Source organism: Saccostrea cucullata, unplaced genomic scaffold (assembly GCF_032062105.1).
Source record: "Saccostrea cucullata isolate Sc308-1 unplaced genomic scaffold, CSIRO_AGI_Scuc_v1 ctg3567, whole genome shotgun sequence".
NCBI classification, from domain to species: Eukaryota; Metazoa; Mollusca; class Bivalvia; order Ostreida; family Ostreidae; genus Saccostrea; species Saccostrea cuccullata.
This window is the reverse complement of record NW_026932664.1, coordinates 1-24,077: the sequence shown is the minus strand read 5'-3', so window position 1 is coordinate 24,077 and position 24,077 is coordinate 1. Positions and strand designations below refer to the sequence as shown.

Here is a 24,077-nt window from a genome sequence, read left to right as displayed (position 1 = left end):
TATAAGTAAATCTTCAGGTGTTGATACCATCGGGCCACGTCTATTGAAACTTACTTCACAAATAATATATAAACCTGTGACCCATATTATAAATACTAGTATCATAACTGGTATTTTCCCCGAGAGTTTTAAACTTGCAAAAGTTACCCCAGTCTTTAAAAAAGGAAACAGATTAGACCCAAATAATTATAGGCCTATTTCTATTTTACCAACATTATCAAAAATTATTGAAAAACATGTGGCAAAATAAATACGATCTCTTTTTTCGGATTTTGATCTTATAATAGATTCTCAATCAGGCTTCAGAGAACTGCATTCTTGCCAAACAGCCCTTACAAAAATTACCGATGAATGGTTAAATGAAATGGACCAAGGTAAACTTGTTTGTACTGTTTTTCTTGATTTCAGTGAAGCTTTTGACCTTGTCAATCATGATATTCTACTTAAAAAACTACAATGTTATAACTTTGATGCAATAACTTTACAATGGTTCAGATCATACTTATGTGAGAGACTTCAAAGTGTCCATCTGTCCAACAAACATTCATCTTATCAGCAAGTCACAGCGGGAGTTCCACAGGGATCTATACTAGGTCCTCTTTTGTTTTTATTTTACATTAATGATCTTCCTTTGTGTATTACAAAATCCAAATTAGAATTATTTGCAGATGATGCCACTTAACATGCATCAAGTAAAGATTGTCAAACTATTGTAGATACATTATCAACGGATATAGCTTTTATAGAAAAATGGTGTTCTCAAAATCAAAAGGTTCTAAATGCTACAAAAACCAAATGCATGTTAGTTGGTACACATCAAAAGAGATCAATTTTTTCTGAGCATGAAATTAATCTATTTGTATCAAACAAAAAACTTGATATTGTATCAAATGAACAAATTCTTGGAGTTTATTTAGATAATTCTTTACAATACAATGTACATATTGACCATGTTTGTAAAACACTGTCACGTAAAATTTCTGCCCTCCGTAGAATTAAAAAGTTTCTTCCTATTCAAACACGCAAGCTATTTTACAATGCATATATCATGCCTTCAATTGATTATTGTCTAACTATTTGGGGCAATACATCTCACTCAAATCTTGACAGAGTATATAAGCTTCAAAAACGCGCTGCAAGATGTATTTTAGATGCTCCTCCTGATGCGCCCTCACAACCTCTCTTTGAGAAACTAGAATGGCTCACAGTGTATGAGCAACTTATTGTAAATAAATATGTTTTGTTATATAAATCATTGTTTAACTCTCACCCTACTTCTTTAAATAGTATGTTTAACTTCCAGTGTAATAATCAATACAATCTTCGATCAGAATCTAATTTAGACTTGTGTGTACCAGCTCGTAACTGTAAACTCTTTGAGAACTCCTTTCAATACTCTGGTGCTACCTTATGGAATAATTTACCTGTACATATAAAAATGTCTCAAACACTGAATGCTTTCAAACATCAAGTCAAAATATTTGTAAAACAATGTCGAAAAAACTTATGATTATTTATTTGATTGTGTATATTTGTATATGTATGTATATTGATTTTTATCTACAGAAGGCCTCGGGGAAGAATAGTGCGTGCACTAATCGGGCTACTAGTGTTGTTACGATAGTTGCCGACTATCGAAAAATCGTCGTTAAAAGGCCCAGGTCGGCGACAATCGATTGTAAATATTATTATCGATAGATCGCTATATTTTTCATGTCGTATTTTTTAAGCCGATCAGGTTCAACTTTTATATTCACCAAAGGGAAGTCACTCTAATCGGCGGTAAACAAAATGGCAAACGTGCATGGTGAAGAGGTTGATGCCTAATTATATCAATATCCTGGTGCAATACGATCTAAAGTTCGAAATTTTTTGGCTTTCTGAAAAAGGGCGATGGGCCTCCATGCAAAAATAATATACAGATGGACTCGATTATTTGTAAATTGTGTAAAATGTCGTCTGCCAATAAAGATAAGTTGAAGTTCGCGGTCAAATGTCATGGAATTCTACTCGTGCTGAATTAATAAATTTAACCTTTTTAATAGTTCAAATTATCGATTATGTAATCGATTGTGTTCTTCCGATTCAATTTGATAATCGATAGTAAAATATGTCCGATTTTACAACACTACGGGCTACCTTCTTTAAATAAAGTATTATTATTAAGGTCTTCCGTCTTCACGGAAGACCTTATAGTGATTCTACTGTTTCTTATTATTATTATTAATTTTCTTGACAAAAATTTGTGCAGGCGATTTCTCGAAAACTATTCGGCGGTTTTCGATGAAACTTTCACAAAATATGAGTCATAATATGATCTTTGTTCATCACAAACAAAATTTGGAAAATTCGCTTCTGGTGCCAAGTTATGGACAATTTCCTGATTTTAAAATGCGATTTTGTCGCGCACTTTTATCGAAAATGGCTGAGGATATGAACTGGAGACTTATTGGAGATGATAGATCATGACTTTGTGCTTTGCAGAATTGCTTTTTCGTGCGTCGTCAGTACTTCCGGTCGTTACGAGATGCAAATTTAAAAAAAGCGTTTTTTCTAACTTTTTTGTTTTTCAACATTTTTCATTTATTTTTGGTATTTTAATAGAAACCCTTCTTATTATGCTTACTATATAATTTGTTTGAATGCTGATAAATCTAAACTCTAGATATTAGCATTCAAAAATCTGAAGCGGGCCCAAAATGGCGGCTGTCTCAGTCAACGCCGACATTTCGCAGTAGTGGTTTATGGAGGCAGCCGAGCGTTTGCTTGAACGAAAGTAACATAAGGATAAATGAAATGTAAAGGAATACTTGGATTAGCACGTCGTAGTTACGTTGCAATTCTGTGTCAAACTAACGTCTTCTTTAATTGGTTTTGGCTGGTTCTCAAAGTAGAAAAAGAAAAGACTAAATGTGAAAATGAAATTCGATACCTAATATTCTTGTGCACCACGGAAAAAAAGATCTTAAATCATACTTATAAATAATAATTTCTCAAAAAGAAAATCAATTATATCAGTATCAATATCAAGTATAAATCTTAACCACTGCTTTTTATGCACACTTGTGTCATCTTAAACTTATAAATAAAAAACAAATAATAAGAAAGCGATTTTTTTAAAGATCGCTTCATGTATTTTATTTTAGCATTTTTGTCTCAAAGACCTGATTCAAGTTGAGCATAAATGATATCTGATTCCTTGACCGTCGTACCTGTAAGGCGAGCCATGTCTTTCGGCAAAACGTTTCAACCTTTTTTTTCGATTAACTAATTGGGATAGTTCACTTTGGGGATAAACAGGAAATTGAAAAAAAGGTTAAAAATTTATAACCGTTTCATCGCTTTACATGCATATATACTAAATGAAATTTGTATTTATGTTAAATATACTTTCTAAACTTCGAAACGTAGACTTTAAGAACGTTCTTTTTTTTTTTAATTTCATTGAAGCTATCACACCTATTTAATAGAACATTCCAAAGAAAAGGTGCGAAGATTAACTCGTGGCGTTTGGCGCTAAATTTTGAAGAGTGACCCGCCTTTGATAATTTTAAGAGAGAAGTATATACAAGTGGATTTAGAGTACATGTCCCAATAACGTAATATTTAGAGCGTTGGAATTTCATGCTGGCGTCTTGCGTTCAAACTCCACTTGTGTGCAAATGTTTTTTTTTTACATATATATATATCTTCAGCTCCATTTTACGTTTTCTTTCCGGAATCGGGCGGAAGACCTCTCGTTGCTCGCAACGAGCTCATATCTAGTTATTATTATTATTATTAATATTCACTCTCATGTGAATAAACACATACACCAATAAATTCAACCATAAGCAATGCTGAGACAAAACGTATGCTAAAATTTTAACTGCAAAGTTAATTTGGAAGAGTAAAAACACAGATTATCAGTAGGAAGACATTAGATGTGGACAAAAATTAATTCCTTCATATGACATGCTTTGTACACAAAGAATGTGTTTAAAGGACTTTATTCGGTAATGAAGAATATTTGCCGCCAAAATTAAACTTATAAGTATGCTATAAAACAGGGAGGTATCTGCTGCAGACTTCAAAGCACTTATTATTTTCATAATCCATGACAATATATGATTTACATGACGTCAGAAAAATGAAGTAAATTTAAAATTTCCAGGATTTCTACAGAAAAATGTGTATATCACATCGAAAGTAGGAATGAGTCAACGAGCGCGGGACTGCTACATTAAGGATTTGGAGATAACGAACAACATTCAATATCGAAGTCCCTAAAACAATACAAAACAGGAGCAGAGCAAATACGGACCTCCAAGATATCACAGGTGGGATCAGGTGCCATGGAGGAGTGAACATCACATGCTGACCGGTCACACCCACTGTGTGCTCCCTCTCATCATCGGAAAATAACGGAAAAATTGTATGTCAATTTAGTGTATAAATAATAGGCTAACAGTTGATATGCAACAAGTTATTCAGCATTTGTCCCAATGATAAATTTTATATGCTGACAAAGTCATTGTATCGATCACAGAATTTACAAAATGATGACTTTATACGAGACTGTTGATTTTTTGTTTCATCAACTTGCCAATCAATAATTTACCTCGTTTTAGAAATTGTTCATACGTAAAGCATGCTCATGAACAATTTGATATAATGCTTAGCATGATAATATCAATGTAATACATATATGGAAATGCTGTTCTGAAGCAGGCCTGTGCTCTGTTCATTTTGTAGTAAAAGTTGAGCAAATTATGCCCATTTTTTTCTTTTTCTGCAAAAAATGAAACGAAGTCCGAATAGTTTGTGACGTCACAAAAACAGAAATTGTCAATATCCTGCTTTGAAACTACAAGATTTTGTGTTAAATTTAATTTCTTGTAAAGTATATAAAATTTCATTTTTTTTCCTTGTAAATACATATAAGTGAACGATATAAAATAATCCACAAAAATTCATAACTTTTAAGATTGCATCAACGCGGAACCACGGAAATTAGGCTCAAGGAAATTATAGTTATAATTATAAGCATTACATACAAAAACTATATTGTTATAAACATTATCGGCTGGAAACATATCATATTGTTTTAAGGAATCTTCCTTGTTCTGTGATTATCTCCGAGTTTGTCAAAACGGAGAGATATAAGCTCGATTCTAGAAATTGAATTAGAAATATATAATTCATGACGAAACTAGACATTGGGCTCTTATTCAGCTTTCAGTATTGAGAATTATGTAAACGAAATATTTGATAAATGAAAATATCTGTGGGATGGAAATATCTTTTTCGATTTTCTTATTATCCTGCATATGACTGATGTGCAAAGGTTTTACTTTTAGACACCCAGACCTACATCTTAGATTGTTACTCAACTTACTGTTGTGGCGAATCACAATCACACGGAAATCTTCTTTTTATAATTTATTATTAAATTTGACGATTAAAGGCAATAACAAATCCACAAGGGTTAACAATCAAAATACCACATTGGCTAAGATAATCAGATGGTTTCTGATATGTATTCAATATTTCTTCAATGTAAACTCAATACAAAATCGATAAACTCAATAGTAGTCAAGATCACAAAAACTCTCATATATAGTATCGAAGAAACATCTAGAAATAGAAACTTCGATAAAATTCTAGATCATCACATTCTTAAATATTCTAGAGACTTCTTGATAATTAATTTACGAAACATTTAGAACATTCTAGATTATACCTGTACATCATTCAATTTCTAGAAAATACATTAAAATTGCGACAATTCGCAACACTCCCAAGACCAAGGAAAGTTAATCATTAATTTAATTGTTCCTTTATCAGTTTTGTCGCTCTTTCAGCGGCCTGTCTTTTTGCTCTAGGTAACGGAGGAATACCATCGACTGCTGGCTCTTCCTTTGTCATATCACTATCACCAAGGTCAGATTTATCGGTGCATTCTATGGGATAAAGTAAATTTAACGGTCGGTTTAATGTTCTTTTGTTAGGTAACATTACCTTTCCGGACCTGTATTGTCCATCTTGACTCATTGTCAAATCGCAAATTCTTCCAATCTTCCAGCTTCCTCTAGGGAGATCTTCTTTGATGAGGACAAAATCACCAATTTGTACCGGCCTGTTGTCTTGAATCCGTTTTCCTTTTAATTTATAGGATGTTCTTTCTCTTAGATTTAAAAGATACTCATCTCTCCATGTCTTCCAGAATGTATCTAAAAGTCGTTGACCTTTCTTCCAAATTGCCAATAAAGTGTTTACAGAGCTTGCAACAGGTACATAGTCTGGGTCCATGGGATCAAAATTTTCACTATCTTGAAATCCTATTTTTGGATTCAAAGTGAGGAAATGCGCTGGAGTTAGGGTGATGTTTGAATTAATATCGTCTCCAATATAGACTAAGGGCCTAGAATTCACGACTGCCTCAGCTTCTGCAAGCATCGTTCTCATTTGCTCATTTGTTAAACAGAGTTTTCCTATAGTTTTTCTTAAGCATCGTTTGACAAAACCAACCAGACGTTCATAAAATCCTCCCATCCATGGTGCCAGTTCTACAATAAATTGCCACTGAATCTCTTCATTTGCAATATAACTTTGGACATCACTATCAGACGTAACTCTTTCCCAACTCTTATCCAAAAGCAGGCTTGCATGTTTGAATTGAGCACCATTATCAGAGATAATTTGTTTTGGCTTGTCCCAACGCGCAATAAATCTCCTTAGTCCTAGTAGAAACTGTTCTGTGGACATATCCTGCATGAGTTCAAGATGTATGGCCCTTACTACCAAGCAGGTAAATAGAGAGACCCATACCTTTTTATTGCCAGTTTCTGTTTTGATGAAGATTGGTCCAAAGTAATCCACTCCCATGTATGTAAATGGTGCTGATTCACTCACACGTTTCTTTGGTAGTGCAGGCATCAGTGGCATCTTGTAAGGACCACCATCAAACCGCTTACAGATTGTGCATTTATGAAGTATTCGTTTTACTTCTGCTCTTCCCTTTGGAATCCAGTAATCTTGACAAACCAATGACAGTGTTTGGGAGACTCCGACATGAAATGGTTTTTTATGGATGTATTCAATAATTAGCCCCGTCACATGGTTCTTTCTTGGAAGGAGGATGGGAGTTCTTGCTCCTTCTGACAGCTGAGCATCCTTGAGTCTTCCAACACAGATGATTCCTTCCTGATCCAATACAACTCCTAATTGACTAATTAGATTATTTCTTTTCTTGTCTTTGAGTGCTGTTTTGATATCACCATAGTTTTGAGCTTGGATACTCTTTATCACAAGAATTTTAGCATTCTGTAGTTCTGAGTAAGTTAGATGACTCCAAGACATTGGAATTTTCTTGACTCTTTTGATAAACCTAAGAGTCCATGCTAAAACTCGAATAAGGTTTATAAATGATGAAAACTTTTGGTAGTTAATGATGTTTGGATATCCAGTTGAGTCAGAATCTGAGTTGTTTTTTCTTCCGTTAGGACTCTCCCCAGCCACCAGTTTCGCTTCATAAACAATCTTTGGAGTCTTGCATTCTGATTCTATGACACTCTGCATTTCTTTACAGGTTTGTTGACTGTTCCATGAAGGCCAATTGTCTTTCCCTTTAAGGTCAAGATCTAGTAAATGAAAGGTGCCACAGATTTATCAAACTTGAGAAATAAATTCCTTTATTGATGCTTTACAACTTTAGCTTGGTCAAATAAGGTGTTTCGAGGCATAATTTGTAGGTAAACAAGGTGAAAAACTGTATTTTAAACTGTCATTTTCAATGAAAAATTCAGAAAACCAGTCATGAATTTGGGAGTTTTTTTCATATGCGACAAAGGAAATGTATCCAGTTTGCCTACAGTCTCTCAGAAAACGGTAATTAGTATGTTCATGGCCTCTTCTTTAAATTAATATCAAATTTAATATAGGTATCCGGTTTACTTTTCGTATGATTTCAAATTGAATGTCATGAAAATACCCTTTTTTCTACATAATTCTGCTAAAGTCGTAAAGTACGGGAAAAAGAAAGTTGAAATTGATTATGACGTCATAATTGATCTAGCTCCAAAAAATTAGTCTCAAGTTATTTACTAGATCTTGACCTTAAGTAACCATTCTGGACCATTCCACCATTGTTCAAATTCTTGAAGAATTTTAACTGTCGTTCCTCTGCTTGCAATATCAGCTGGATTATCCTTTGTAGACACACATTGAAAAGTGATATCTTTGTTGTTTCTGATTTCTTTTACTCTGTTTTCCACAAAAGTTTTAAGAGGTTTCTTCATTCTTATCCAATGTAATACACATTGGGAATCGGTCCAAAGGATCTTTTCTGTGACAGGTAACTTCAGTTGTTGTTCAACAAAGTTAATGCATCGGACTCCAATGACAACAGCCAATAGTTCCAATCTAGGCAGTGTTATTTTCTTGAGTGGCACTAATCGAGTTTTTGAAAACAGCAGGTTGACAGTACTTCTTTCTTTGTTGCTCTGGTGTAAATAGACCGCACAGGCATATGCTTTAGTTGATGCATCGCAAAAGTACATTAGATTATATGTCACTGTACCAGGAAGTCCAATAAAACGAAGAATAGGGACATTTGGAATATAATCCAGATCTGTGGATATATTTTCCCAGTGTTGAATGTCTTCTTTGGTCAGTTCTTCATCCCACTCTTTCCTTTGGTTCCATAAAGTTTGTAGAAACAACTTTGTTCTCAAAGTAACTGGGGTGAAGAATCCAAGTGGATCAAATACAGAAGCAATTCTTTGAAGGACTTTCCTCTTAGTGATAGGTGGAATCTGAGTTTCATCTCTTGAACTGTTTATGAATAGGGAGTCCTCAGAAAGTTTCCAAGACAAACCAAGAATTTTTATGGTTTCTCTGTTTGCTTGATCAGCTTCAGGAATACACTTGTTAAATTCTTTGGAGTTAGATGCCCAGTCTCGTAAATTCATTGACATGGTACTGAAGATCTCTTTAGCCTCTGTATATAGTTTCCTAGCCTCTGAGACGGACCCTACACCAGTGATAACATTATCTACGTAGATATTACTTCTTATGTTTTCAGCTGTTGCAGTGTTGTAGTTTCCAAGATGGTAATCTTAAGTTGCGGCCAATAGGAAAGGGCTTGATATAACTCCAAATGGGACTCTCGTAAATCTATAAACTTGAATATTGTTTTCTGTGGATGGAGTCTCAATATCCTTTAACCAGAAGAATCTTGTCACATCTCTGTCCTTTCCTTGTAATTCAATCTGTAGAAATGCGTTTTCTATGTCAGCAATAATTGCAATCCTTTTCATTCTAAATCTCAACAACAGTCCACACAAATCATTTAGCATCACTGGTCCTCTGTAAAGACACTCGTTAAGGCTGTTACACTCTGGTTTGACCTTTGCCGATGCATCATAGACGATGCGAACTTTTGTGGTAGGCTTTGTTGGATCAATAACAGCATGATGGGGTATGTTGTGTTTGACACTATTCTTCACTTCACTGCTCTTTGTCACCTTTTCAATTATGCCTTGCTTGCACTGGCCCTGAATTATTCCATCATATTGCTGAAGCAGCTCAGGGTTCTTTTTTAGTTTTTGAAGTAGAGATTTCAGCCTTCCAAAGGCAAGTTCTCTGTTCTCTGGGAGTTCAGGTTGCTCATCCTTCCAGGGCCAAGTGACTTGATATCTACCATTGACTAGTTTTATTGTTTCGTTAAAGTTTTTTAAAGCCTTGTCATCATCTGATGAGTGGGGCTGATCTTTGATTCCAATAGTTTCCAAGTTCCAGTACTCGTCTAGTGATGGCTTCAAGGGCAAACATTCATCGACAGAGGAATGAAGACAATATTTCGTTGTTAGATTGTTTCCATTTACAATCAGCATTTGGTGTAAATTATCTCTGGATACCTCAAAGTTAGCTTGTGTTCGTGCAGTGAGAATCCACTTTTGATGAGAGCAAGTAAAGTCCATGGTCAACTTCATTTTTTTCTGATGATACCAAATCAAGATAATAGTCATTCCCAATAATGATGTCTATAGTTGAATTCTCTGTAGTTTTTGGTAAGGTATCTGCAAACTGTAGATGTTTCCATTGGCACTGTACCTTTTCAATGATGTTAGGTGGTAACGGTCTTCTGTGTATTGGTCCGGTTATTTGAGGCACAACATTTGCTTCAATTCTTAAGTAGTGTCCATCCTTCAATTTAATTCTTAAAGATACATTTGGAGTTTTTACTATTTTCGGTTTCGTGGATCCAAAGGTGACAAGTGATGTTTCCTCTGTTCTTTTCTTCTTCAAATTCAATCTTGAAGCTAATTCCTCCGTAACATACGTTCTTTGAGACCCAGAATCCATGAGAATTCTGATTGTTTTAACTCTCGATCCATTCAGATCTGACGCATCAATTTTTGCAGTTTGCATTAGGACAATACTACTTGACGACAGTAGGCTGTTTTCTCGAACATTGTTAACTGTTTCTGAGTCACACAGTTCAGATGATTCAACAAAGTTTGAGGTTTCTCTCAAAGGGAGCACGTTCTTGTTGCAGAGACTTCGATGATGTTTCTTTGTCTGATGGCAATGGAAACATGGTTTGTCGACTTTGCAGTCTTTGCTAAGATGACCTGGCCTAAGACAAATATAACATCTTCCCTTAATCTTCTGTTTTCTATCTTCAACTGTCCTGAATTCTTGGCATTCGTCACTCCAGTGATTTTGTTCACAGAAGATACAAATAGGATACTTTCTTTGAATTTGTTTCTTCTTGGAGATTCTTTAAATGATGTTGTTAAGGCTTCTGCAGATGTATGTTTTCTTTCATGTTCATATAGCATTATAGGTGATGGAGGTTTTCTAGCAGGTTGTTCTTCCTGACCGGCTAGGTTTTCCATATCTGTAGACTCTCTGGCTGCTATGTAGTTATCAAGAAATATCCTCAGCTTTAGCACAGTCCACTTCTCTTTCTTTCCTTTCTGTATTTCTAATTGTAATCTGGCTTCTTTTGGTAACTTCGTTATAATCATGGAAACAAAGACATCCTGGTTTACATCTTGTCCCAATGCTTCTAGGCTGCGCATATGCTTTTCTAAATCAAATAGTCTACGGAGACTGGAAGTATTATTAAGTGCAGGCTTAATGTTTATCAGGTCCACGTAATGTTTGTTGATTACAGACTGCACATCTCCGAATCGTTCCTTCAATATGGAGAGAGCTACATCATAATTTTCATGGGAGAGCATGAGGCCGGAAATAGCAGATTGTGCCTTTCCTTCCATTTTACTTTTCAAGTAGTTGAACTTCTCAACATTGGAAAGCCTTGTGTTTTTGTGTACTGAAGCTTCAAAGGAGTCCCAGAACTCTTTCCACTTTAATTTGTCTCCGTTGAATGAAGGGAGCTCAAACTTTGGTAGTTTAACTACTGGAGTTTCTTTCTCTTTGCATATCTTCTCTTTTCTGTGCAGTTCCTGAATTTGGAGTTCTTGGAAATGCATCAGTTGTTCCTGCATTTTTTGTCTGCAGATCTATCATGTGGTCGATTCGTGGGTCATTTGGTGCTTCAGTTTTCATATATGGTATGTCCGCTTGCTCCAATCTTTTTTCCAAAAGTAGAAGTTCTTCTGAGCGCTCTGTAACATCTGTGAGCAATTCAAACAACTTCTCACTGTCTTCTGTAAACTTTTCAATTTCAGACTCATTGTCTTGTTTTGCTTCCAAGGCAATGGAAAATTCTTTCATCGATTCTTCTAATTTAGCACCAAAGTCCTTTAACCGTCTCAAGGAAGATTGAATCTGCCTTATCCTGGTTGTCGTATCCTCTTCTTCATCTTCTGAAGAAAGAAATGTCTTACTTTTAACCATTTCCTTCAGCAGTAGATTCTTGTACCTTGTACCTTGTACCTTGTACAAAGTCCTTTCAAGTATGAGGTTGACATCTTCTTCGTTTCCGTGATAACTTCTTGATTTGCACCAAACAATGTGGCGAATCACAATCACACGGAAATCTTCTTTTTATAATTTATTATGACGATTAAAGACAATAACAAATCCACAAGGGTTAACAATCAAAATACCACATTGGCTAAGATAATCAGATGGTTTCTGATATGTATTCAATATTTCTTCAATGTAAACTCAATACAAAATCGATAAACTCAATAGAAATCAAGATCACAAAAACTCCCATATATATATAGTATCGAAGAAACATCTAGAAAAAGAAACTTCGATAAAATTCTAGATCATCACATTCTTAAATATTCTAGAGACTTCTTGATAATTAATTCACGAAACATTTAGAACATTCTAGATTATACCTGTACATCATTCAATTTCTAGAAAATACATTAAAATTGCTACAATTCGCAACAACTGTGTCAGGGTAGATGTCTTTAATACTTGTAGCTTATCGAAAACCTTGCACAAACATTATCAAATAAAATACTGCATGCCGAGCTGCGAAATATGCAAAGTAAACAATGGTGTTGAATTAAATTTAATTGCCAAAAGATTAAGAATATAAACCATAAAAATAAATCCCATTACCTTGACACTTAGAACCATTCCAATGATCTTCACACCCTTTTGGACACAGTCCTGTTATGTTATTACAGAAGGTCCCCGTGCTACATTTACCACAGTTGAATTCACAGGCTTCACCGTAAAATCCGTTTTTGCAATCTGATATTGAATATTGAATACAGCATTGAATATGTAAATGTACTTTCACAGTTTTGAGGATGGGGTATAAGGACTTAGTTATTATTTATATTTTAAATTAATTCAATGTCCTATATTAACATTTTGTCATTAAATACCCATGATTAGAGATTTATGACATTAAGTTGTTCGATTTTAAATATCAGTTTAACTGTAGACAAATTTTTATTGTACTTATATTGATGAAAAGTAAGAAACCTTTATGGTTCTTAGCTAATTAATAATAAGAAAACATATATGCGAGTGTCAAATGCTGACTGACGTTTTTCACACTTACTCTTATTCTATTATTTATACACTGAATTAATGACGGATTCTTCCGTTATTTTCCGATTATGACAAGGAGCACACGGCGGCTATGACCGGTTTACAGGGGATACTTACTCTTCCATGGCACCTGATCCCACCTCTGTTGTTTTGGAGGTCCGTGTTTCTTCTGGTCCTATTTTGTATTCTTTTATGGCTTTGATATTGAATAATGTCCGTTATCTCCATATCCTTCATACATTTAAATATTTGTTAGTATATTAACTTTTTTACCTAAACATTTTGAGTCTTTCCAATTGCCCTGACATCCATCTGGACAAATTCCACTTGTCTTATTACAGAACGTACCAACTGTACAGAATCCACATTTCTGTGTACAGTCTGTCCCATAAAATCCATTTTTGCATTCTACAAAATATATAACAAAAAATAACAATAACAAAAATATCAAGGAGTTCTTTTTCTTTTTTTTCAACAAACTTGTTGTTTGAGACATTAAATGAATAAAATACTTTGAAAAGATGTAATTTTAGTGTTTTTATATACGATTCCAAAATATGCTTTTAAAATTGTGCTATAGTTAAGTTAAGGTTACCACAGTTTAAGTATTGTTCACTATAGTTAAATAAAGTTTACTTTAGATAATTGTAAATATAGTTTACTATAGTTACATACAGCTTTAGTTTAGTGTAGTTAACCATAGTTTACTACACAGCTGTAATTATATATGATAAGTCAGAGTTTTCATTTCAGTAAATCAAAGCATTCTTGCAGGGATAAATTATTTTTTTTTATTAATTAAAAATTATTAATTTTCTTCTAATAAAAAGTATTCCTTGTATATTTCATATTTTGCTAATGAATATATCATTTGTAAATAATTTTACAAGTATTAAGGCTATAAACCTTCAACCAAAATCTAGATTAAAGTTTGATAGTAAATCATAGTGTCAAAGTATTTACTATTATTTCTCTACTGTAATTACTCTATATAAAATTAATACCAAGAAACTGTGTATTTCCCCGAGAAGAGAGTATTGCCCTCATCTGAAGACTACTCCCTTGAAAATCAGAGCTACTCCCTGGGACTACTCCCTCATGATATTTATAAGTAATTTTAACAAATCAAAGTGTACTTGGTTCTTGAGTAGAGGCATGGCAGGGATGTCCGCACACCAATGTTCTACCACAAGATGCAGGCTGCGATGTCCTCCCACCTGATCTTGCGCAGTAACAAGCAGGGATTACCGCACACTTGTTACTATCGGATGCCAATTCCAGAGTAGGGATGACCCCACACTTACCTCTTAATAAATAACTTTGAACAGTACAATATAAGCAGGGAAATCCGCAAATTTACATGTACACGCAAGGTTGTTTAAGGAATGTTTTTAAGTTTTGTATGAGTTATTGGTGTGTGAATCACACAGACTTGTCACGTAGGCATATTTCATGAAGCGCGCTAGCTATAGATGGATCTCATCACAATATAAAATACTTAGTGATTTTTTTATTTACAAACTAATTAAATATATTAATCAAGCTTTCTATCAACAAACTTTTATCAATCCATCTAAAGAAACATACAATGATTATACTTGATAGATTTAATTGGAACTCAACGCTTAACGACAATAACTTTCGCTTCAATGAAAAAAGAAGAAAACAGCTTTTCGCTTCAATATATTTCATAATAATGAACGTATTACGAGTAAAATATAATATAGGCTATAAAATGCAGTGTAATTTAAACACAGTCATAAATACATGTAACTAACTAGTCATAAGTTTTCCTGATTTATCGTTGTAAATTATATCGCACTTCTTCATTCGTTCATTTCTGTTTGTAAAAAAAACCTAAATTGTTCTCAAAATGCTATTTCGTGCGTATGTGTGTATTGGGGGTGGGTTCTTACTTTCAAGAAGTGTTTATGGCTGTGTATATGGGGGGGGGGGGAGGGGAGGCAACCGGTATCAAAATAAAGGTTTTCTGCTAAACAAACTAAACTCAGAAAAAGTACCCCTTCTTTTGCAGACTCACTCCTTTCCCTGAACCACTTATAGTGTTATGAATTATTTTTTTAATATTTGCTCACACGTTTATGTTGATCTTTTAATATTGTCACTTTTTCTAATCGTGTTCCTAAAAAATACAACCTGGAAAACACGACTAAGTCGTAAGTTACTTCGTATGTTTTCCTCGACTTTTCTCCCTTGACCGGAAACTCGGATGCAACAGGTGGCTTATTTGATTCAATCAAATAAAGAGGTTTAAATGCTAAGGTGTATTAAAAAAACTTACGTCATTATTTTTCTAAAGACTTTATTAATTAAATCATGGCCATTTGCTTCTGTAATAATATTATCTCATGGAATATTAATGATCTTTTTTAAATATTGATTAAAAAACATCACCAAGAAAAATCGCTCGCAAAGCTGTTAGAAAATAAATAATATATTACCATTAGTTTTTGTAAAGTGAGATCTCGAGAAAACCAAGATCTTAGAGGTATTTATTTGCCTGGGGGTGGTGGGTAGGGGTACTTGTCCCATTTTCAACAGACATAATATCCTGCCTGTCCTTTGATTTTAAATACCTGCCATAATTCTTTCATTAATTTAATAGTGAGATATGATCTAACAGGAGAAGCCAGCGAAAAAAATCTGACCCCGACTACCCCCACTCCTCCCTCCTGCAGACAATTAAGATTGATGATTCGTGCCTAAAAGAAATTAAATCTCTGTTGGTCTTTTGAACAAACAGAATGGAAAGAAATTGATGGGAACAAACGTATAAACACGCATGTAGAGTCAGTATGTCGAAGTCGTTTCTTGCAGAAAAAAGAGCCATAATTGTTCAATGGACAGGACATAAGCGGTCTTTTCCGGCAGTTGACGATGTTGTGCACTGCATGACTGCATCTATTCCAAAATCGAAAGTTTTCTGTAAAGTTCCTTTTCTCGTGGAATTTTTTAAATCATGTCACATATGAAATAAACCCTTTTACTTTGTTATGCTCCTGAGGATGAAACTTTAAAACATTTTTATAAGTCCGTTAAAAAGCCCTTCATGGATTTATGTCACAGTGTTTAACTTTATAATATATCAGGACGATTAAAGATCAATTTTCTTTTTAGAAATTACAAATGATATAGCATTAGATGTACTAGTATTTCCACGATCAAAACATTAAGTTTTTTTGAGCAATGGTAAATTATTCCCATTTTTTAAGATACGCTGAATAATTTTTTTTTCTCCAAATGAAATTTTATTGCTCGCATCGTTTAAATGAGGATTGAGAGTTTTTAAATTTCAAATTAGAATGTTCTATTTTCATTTTCTAATGACCAACACAAATAAAATACCTGTTTTATATTTCTTCCTACATATATTTTTTTTCAGTGGATGTTTCCTGTAATAAGAGACCAAAAATCGCGAAACTCGGAATAATGACGTAACGTCATAATCAGTTTTACTTGTGACGTAATTAGCTAACGGTGGCCCAAAACAGGCCCATGGCACTTAACGTTGTTTTTGAAAACAGGCCCAAAATAGGCCTGCGGCACAAAGAATATTAAATGTCGGCATGTCTGTTAAAAAAATCAACTCGCCTAAGATTGTTTCGGTATATTAAAACAGTTATGGAATGGGAACTGGGGGAATAGCAATTTTATGGTTCCCTTTGGCAGGAAACTATTTCCCTCACCGCATCTGGAAATAGTTTCCTCCCTTGGGGAACCATATAATTGTTATTTCCGTCGTGCCCATTCCATAAATGTATACTACTGTTAACTATGGTAAGTTATCTTTAACTATAGCAGTGAATGATATATACATAAACACGCATTTGAGTGTTAAATCAAAAATACTTCAGCTACTTCTGAAAGTTCCAAAAGGAGGCAACAATGAAATAGTAACAGATATTGACAAACGTCAACGGACGAGGACATTTGATTAAGCATCATTTTTGTATTGTTTCGATGGTGCTCAAAGTATATTGTTTTCTTAAAGGGAGAAAAAAAATAATTATGCGCAGAATATTAGAAAAAAATAATCTTAGTAATTTATAAAATCCTGTAATCCATCATACCTGAGCAATCCTCTGATTGAATGACATTGTCACTGCAGCCAGCAATACACGACCCATCAGAAATTTCACATTGTCCATTACGACATTTTGGATTACAGAGTGTGCAAATTTTCCCAAATTGTTTAGACTGGCAACCTAAAAACCATCAAAATCTGTTACAAAACTCATTGATATATTTAAAATACTCATCGGCCCAATAAAATGATTTCTAACTTATCTATCCGATTCTTTATAAAGCATTGAATTTACTTATGCACATTTCTCCCATTTAGTAAGAGCATTCATCTCCAAATTTTCAAATGTTCTAATAAATTGTTCATTGAAAGTACAACATACCCATCACCTTTATTTCACAAATCTCAATTGTTGCAAAGGAAGACTCATAACCTGGACATGTTGTAATAACGGGTTTGTACTTGGAATTATATAGAGCTATTCCTTGAGTCTCCTTGTTTATAGTTACATTCATAACTCTGTCAATACAAGTCTTTGTATCATGATTGAAAACTTGATGTTCAGAAGAATTTGATGGAGGAATATAAGAGGAGTCATTAAAAACAAACACAGAAAATCCAACATGTCGATTTGGAGCTGAAATTTATACAAAAATTATGGAATTAAATTGTGTAAAATCAAGTCATGAGTAATCAGTAATCATCCATTTTTCTGATTAGAAGTAATCGTTATTTAATCGATTACTCTGAAATAAAGTCCTGTTAACATGATTAATTTGGATGTCTATACAATTGAAATGATATAAAAAGTCTATCAATTCATAATATCTTTTATGACACTCAATTGTATGCTGTAAATAAATCAATTACTTTTTAAATATGATTAAAATCAATCTTATCTAATTTTTCTCCAAATTATTTGAGTTTTATCTGGTTTAGATCAGTTTTGATCATTTAAAAAAAAACTCATGTTCAGTTAAATTGCATAAATGTTATGTTTTGTAGTCTGTTCCTTTTTGTGTTTTTATACTGCGGAACATTTTTTACACTATACACTTATTTTCCTCGTTTGGTGAAGAAGTACCATAGCAGGTCTGTTAGTAAAACGTATTTTTAGTCCAAAGATTCCAAAACATATATATGAAAAGAAATATTTACTAAAACCTCGAAAATATATCTCTAAGTATGCCACGTTAGACATTTCTCTCAAAGGAAATTTCCACCAAGCTTCCATAAAATTGTGTCCTGCTATTGTAAAACTGCATGTGCTTTCGTCAACACCAACTTGTAAAAGTCCATCTACTGCTTTATCTGCATGGTGTCCACTATAATATGATGTACTCTGGGACAGAATGCCTTTAATTGAATCGATCTGACTCAGGTTTTCTATAAATAATAACAATAATAATGAAAAACAAATGAACTCTTTTAATGACTCCTTTGTCACAAGATTATATATTGTTTTATGCATCTACCATTTATCATGCATTAGTTGTCGGTAGATCATCAAATTTTAACACTTGAGACTCTCATAGACGGTTCAACTAGTTTTACCCAATTTGGATATTTTCATTAATTAGCGGATAAGAAAGTATTAATTCCGTTCTTTCTTCTACCACTAGACCTGGACAACTTGATAAATATTTCAGAATCATTAATAATATTTTATTTACAAACTCGGATTATATATGTTTTTTTGCCTTTCTGTACATATACTAATACGTATATCTTTATCAGTTGTGTTGAATTGATATAATTTATTATAGAGTTTCAACGTAAAAGTCAAAGGAAACGTCGTTTTTCATCCAAGCAATCCTGTTTTAAAAGCATGCAGTTGAAGGTTTTTTTTTATTTCATTTGAAAAACTTTTTTTTTAATATTTGAATATATCACTTTTAGAAATTGAAAGAAGAAAATAAAGTAATACATTTTAAAAGCCTTACCTAAACATTCTGCTGCAACAGTGAAAAACACAAGGAAAATTTACTATAATAATAGTGTAATCCGTCATCCTCTCCATATACACTTGTTACTCGTAACACAGAATTCCAACTGTTTTAAATGTTACAAATAAAAGAAAAGGCAAAGAACAAGGAAAATATGTCATTCAGCAACCTGTAATTATCTGAAATTTGAAACAAGGAAAACATTGAAACTTTTTATAACAAATCAGTCAAACCTAAGGTAGACAGTCAGTATCGTGGATCGATAGTTTACCCACAATGTGTATCCTTCTTTACACATGACAAATACTATTGCTTTTGAAACAGATGGTAATCAGTGGTTAATATATTCCATAACTATGCAACTGTAAAAACTTCCTATAAGACAGTATTTTTCTTCAATCAAATGGTTCTATTCCTAAACGAATTAGGAAGTTCCAATTCAGTTACTACATTATCCTTATAAGTACAAACTCTAAATATATTATATCCTTAAGTTAAATTTTCTATAAACAAACTCTTGAGCACCATATTATCTGAAAGGAAAAGTGGTACAGTGATGATGAGAAACATTGATGTGTACAGTGATAATAAACAATAATCTTAGGAGGTTCTATTTATTCAATATATTACTGGTTACTCTGTAATTTTTAGTAGGAGATGTCTTTGTTAAACTTAAAAAATTACTGGAAAGTTGTTTGATTACAGTAAAAACATTATGTATCTTGAAACCTTCCATTCCCGTTCATTTCAGTGTTTTTTTTAATATCATTTGAAATTTAACTATACTTTTGCACATGAAATAAAAAAAAGCTGTTTGGGTTTATCATTCTGTAACCAATTAGATTGATGTTAAAATATAACGTGATAAAAATATTAAAACCATCTAAACTTATTAATGAATAACCTACAGAAATCGTTTTTTAAGTAAAGAAGAATCGATGTCTGGGAGCAAGTTTTAATCATATATAATACAGAAAATAAAATTTTCCAATGTTGATTAGCATTCCCTTACTTATGCAGCAATATACCTTCATCACATGCTTATTACAATCATGCAAACAGTTTGAATGCCTGATGTCCAGGAGTAAAGTAGACGATTTTTAAAGATGCATTAATTTTAGTGGTTTTGGCTCCACCCCTCAAACCTCAAGGGGGGGGGGGGGGGGGGATCATGAAATTCACACCTTTTGTTTCCTTTAACGCATAGATGCTTTGTGCCGAATGTGGTTGAAATCGGTTCCGTGGTTGCAGAGAAGATGCTGAAAATGTTCAAACGTTAACGCACGACCCACGACGCACGACGACGGACGAAAATGGATAGCAATAGGTCACCTGAGGAAAATTTGAGAAAACAAATGAAATAGATTTTCATATTTTATTGAATATGGAAATACAGGTCATAGAAAACATTTGATTGTCGTTCATAATTTCTAATAAACACAGGTGATATCAAGCTAAAGTAACGTCATGATGAGTTCACTGAACTATTTGTCTCCAGAGAGTTCTTCATTGATGTAGAGGTGCATTTCTTGATAATGAGAACCGTCTGATTGGTGATTTATCTTTTGATAGGTTTTATTAACGATCGTTTCAGCTGCATGTATTTGATCGTAAATCTTTCCAGGCATAATTTCTGCTGTGAGCATTCCCGTTCATTTCAGTGTTTTTTTTTTTTTAATATCATTTGAAATTTAACTATGCTTTTGCACATGAAATAAAAAAAAGCTGTTTGGGTTTATCATTCTGTAACCAATTAGATTGATGTTAAAATATAACGTGATAAAAATATTAAAACCATCTAAACTTATTAATGAATAACCTACAGAAATCGTTTTTTAAGTAAAGAAGAATCGATGTCTGAAATTGAAGTTTTAATCATATATAATACAGAAAATAAAATTTTCCAATGTTGATTAGCATTCCCTTACTTATGCAGCAATATACCTTCATCACATGCTTATTACAATCATGCAAACAGTTTGAATGCCTGATGTCTAGGAGTAAAGTAGACGATTTTTAAAGATTGCATTAATTTTAGTGGTTTTGGCTCCACCCCTCAAACCTCAAGGGGGGGGGGGCAGGGATCATGAAATTCACACCTTTTGTTTCCTTTAACGCATAGATGCTTTGTGCCGAATGTGGTTGAAATCGGTTCCGTGGTTGCAGAGAAGAAGCTGAAAATGTTCAAACGTTAACGCACGACCCACGACGCACGACGACGGACGAAAACGGATAGCAATAGGTCACCTAAGGAAAATTTGAGAAAACAAATGAAATAGATTTTCATATTTTATTGAATATGGAAATACAGGTCATAGAAAACATTTGATTGTCGTTCATAATTTCTAATAAACACAGGTGATATCAAGCTAAAGTAACGTCATGATGAGTTCACTGAACTATTTGTCTCCAGAGAGTTCTTCATTGATGTAGAGGTGCATTTCTTGATAATGAGAACCGTCTGATTGGTGATTTATCTTTTGATAGGTTTGATTAACGATCGTTTCAGCTGCATGTATTTGATCGTAAATCTTTCCAGGCATAATTTCTGCTGTGAGCTTTCCTGTATCCTGGTTTCTCTGTTTTATTTTCTTGTATACAAGTTTTACCACTGCATATATAAGGGTTACGACAGCAAGTGTTGAAACAATGTATATAATTCCAGTTGAAGTGTTTGAAGTGCCACCATCTGTAAAAAAAAGAGATGCATTATTCCATCATTATATGATATAACGCATTAACACAGAAATATGAAAAGTGAACAATTAGGTGAAATTGAATTTTTAAAAGATTAGGAAATAAAAACTATAATTTCCTTTACATTGACACTGAGAACCTTTTGGACAAAGTCCTGTTATGTTATTACAGATGGTCCCCGTGCTACATTTACCACAGCTGAATTCACATGCCTCACCGAAAAATCCGTTTTTGCACACTATGAAATACAGCAATGAATATGAATACTGTTTGTAAGTTTGAATTAGACAGTTTTGATAGCAGGACATAAATGACTTACATTTACATATTAGAGATACATTTTTATATTAAATATTTTGTGTTTTTTAGCCATTTTGTCATTAACAAAACTGCATAATAAATTTATGACAATTTGTGTTTGTTTTATATAACGGCTAAATATAAACTTTATTGCATTTGTATTTGACGAGATAAAAAAACGAATTAACCTACATGTACCTTATAATTAGCATTTTAATTTTAATAAGCAATATATGAGTGCCTATAACATAGAACTTATATGCATTTTCATAATTGGTGCCACATTCATTTATTAGTAAATATATTACCTAAACACTTTGAGTTATTCCAATTACCCCGACAACCCTCCGGACAGACTCCACTCGTCTTGTTACAGAACGTACCGATTTTACAAAATCCACATTTCTTTGTACAGTCTGTTCCATAAAATCCATCTTTGCATTCTTCAAAAGAAATTTGTTTTTTTTTAGAGAAACAAATACTAAGTAATTTAAAGGAATGTTTTGATTATATAAATTTAATTCCTGCTGTTTGTGACATTAAATGAATGAAATATAAAGATATCTGGGAGCGAATACTCACTAGTAACATGTATAACCAGGCTCTACATTTGAATATTCACTCTCATGTGAATACACACATGCACAAATACAATCCATACATTTGAAATGCTTACACAAAAAGTATGCTAAAATTTTTACTGCAAATTTAATTTGGGAGAGAAGAAACAGATAATCAGGGAGAAAGCAGTAGATTTGCACAAACATTAATTCCCTCATATGACATGCCTAGCAAAGACTGTGTTTGAAGGATTTTATTCGGTAATGACGAGTATTTGCCGCCAAAATAAAACTTTTGACGGAGAAATATACAATTATGCTATAAACAGGGGGATATCTGCTCTAGACTTCAAATCATCATTTTTAATAGCATTGGAAACAAGTGTTTTATATGACGTCAGAAAAATGACGTAAATTTAAAAGTTACACGATTTCTACAGAAAAAGATGTATTCACGTTGAAATTTTGAGTGAAAGTCAACGAGCGCGGGTCTGCTACTTTTTAATTTTTTGATATTATTTTTAGCATGATAATAGTGATGTAATATGTAAATACTGTTCTGGAGCAGGTCTGTATTCTATACATTTTATAGTAAAAGTTAAGGAAAATTTGCTCATTTTTTTTTTTTATCTGAAAAAAATATAACAAAATCCGAATAGTTTGTGACGTCATCAACAATATATAAACATTCAATATTTCTTGTAAATGCAGCAAATAATGATCAATTTAAAATAATCTATTTTTAAAAATCTGAACTTTTAAGATTGCATCAACGAGGATCGTCGGGAATTAACCTCAATGAAAATAAAGCAATTTATAACAATAAGCCTTGCATACAAAGACTATATTGTTATAAACCTTTTTCGGCTGGAAACATATCATATTGTTTAAAGGAATATTAATAGTTCTTTGATTATCTCCGAGTTTGTAAAAACGGAGTGATAGAAACTTGATTCTAGAAGTAAAATTAGAAAGATATAATTCACCAAAAATGACGAGTTTATCAACTGGGCTCTTTTTCAGCGTTTAGTATTGAGAATTATGTATTCGAGCGATTTGATTAATAGAATTATCTTTGAGATGAAAAATATTTTCGATTTTTTAACTAATGTGCAACGGTTTTACTCTTAAACACTCAGATTTTGATTTGTTACTCAAGTTACTGTGTCAGGGTAAATGTCTCTGATACTTGTAGCTTATCAAAAACCCTGGACAAATATTATTAAATAAAATAATGCATTTTCTGCGAAATATGCAAAGTAAAGAATGGCGTTGAATTAAATTTAATTGCCGAAAGATTAGGAATATAAACTATAAAAATGATTCCCTTTACCTTGACACTGAGAACCATTCCAATGATCTTCACACCCTTTTGGACATATCCCTGTTATATTACTAAAGGAGGTCCCCGTGCTACATTTGCCACAGTTGAATTCACAGGCTTCACCATAAAATCCGTTTTTACACTCTGAAATTGAATATTGAATACAGTACTGAAAATGAAAATGTTGTTTGACTTTCACAGTTTTGAGGATAGGCTATAAGGACTATCCT

At 33.2% G+C, this 24,077-nt stretch overlaps 3 protein-coding genes and 1 long non-coding RNA gene across 4 annotated transcripts; all 4 read right to left on the bottom strand.

Moving 5' to 3' along the window:
* Nucleotides 1–5,802: 5,802 nt before the first annotated feature.
* LOC134235746 (uncharacterized) lies at nucleotides 5,803–7,560 on the bottom strand. The gene has a single exon (XM_062717892.1). It carries the CDS (start codon nucleotides 7,558–7,560, stop codon nucleotides 5,803–5,805), a length of 1,758 nt encoding a protein of 585 aa, XP_062573876.1.
* A 1,538-nt stretch (nucleotides 7,561–9,098) lies between these two features.
* Nucleotides 9,099–10,413, bottom strand: LOC134235745 (uncharacterized). Its single transcript, XM_062717891.1, has 2 exons — nucleotides 10,096–10,413; nucleotides 9,099–9,980 (listed from the first exon to the last, which is right to left on the bottom strand). The coding sequence occupies exons 1-2, from the start codon at nucleotides 10,411–10,413 to the stop codon at nucleotides 9,099–9,101; spliced, it is 1,200 nt and encodes a 399-aa protein (XP_062573875.1).
* Nucleotides 10,414–11,403: 990 nt separating this feature from the next.
* On the bottom strand, nucleotides 11,404–17,535 carry LOC134235744 (integrin beta-like protein B). Its single transcript, XM_062717890.1, has 5 exons — nucleotides 17,403–17,535; nucleotides 17,067–17,201; nucleotides 13,249–13,383; nucleotides 12,535–12,669; nucleotides 11,404–11,819 (listed from the first exon to the last, which is right to left on the bottom strand). Exons 1-5 carry the CDS (start codon nucleotides 17,533–17,535, stop codon nucleotides 11,404–11,406), a joined length of 954 nt encoding a protein of 317 aa, XP_062573874.1.
* Nucleotides 17,536–21,805: 4,270 nt separating this feature from the next.
* Nucleotides 21,806–23,947, bottom strand: LOC134235748 (uncharacterized). Its single transcript, XR_009985475.1, has 3 exons — nucleotides 23,857–23,947; nucleotides 22,272–22,406; nucleotides 21,806–21,901 (listed from the first exon to the last, which is right to left on the bottom strand). It is a non-coding gene; the product is annotated as an uncharacterized LOC134235748 (long non-coding RNA).
* Nucleotides 23,948–24,077: the final 130 nt, after the last annotated feature.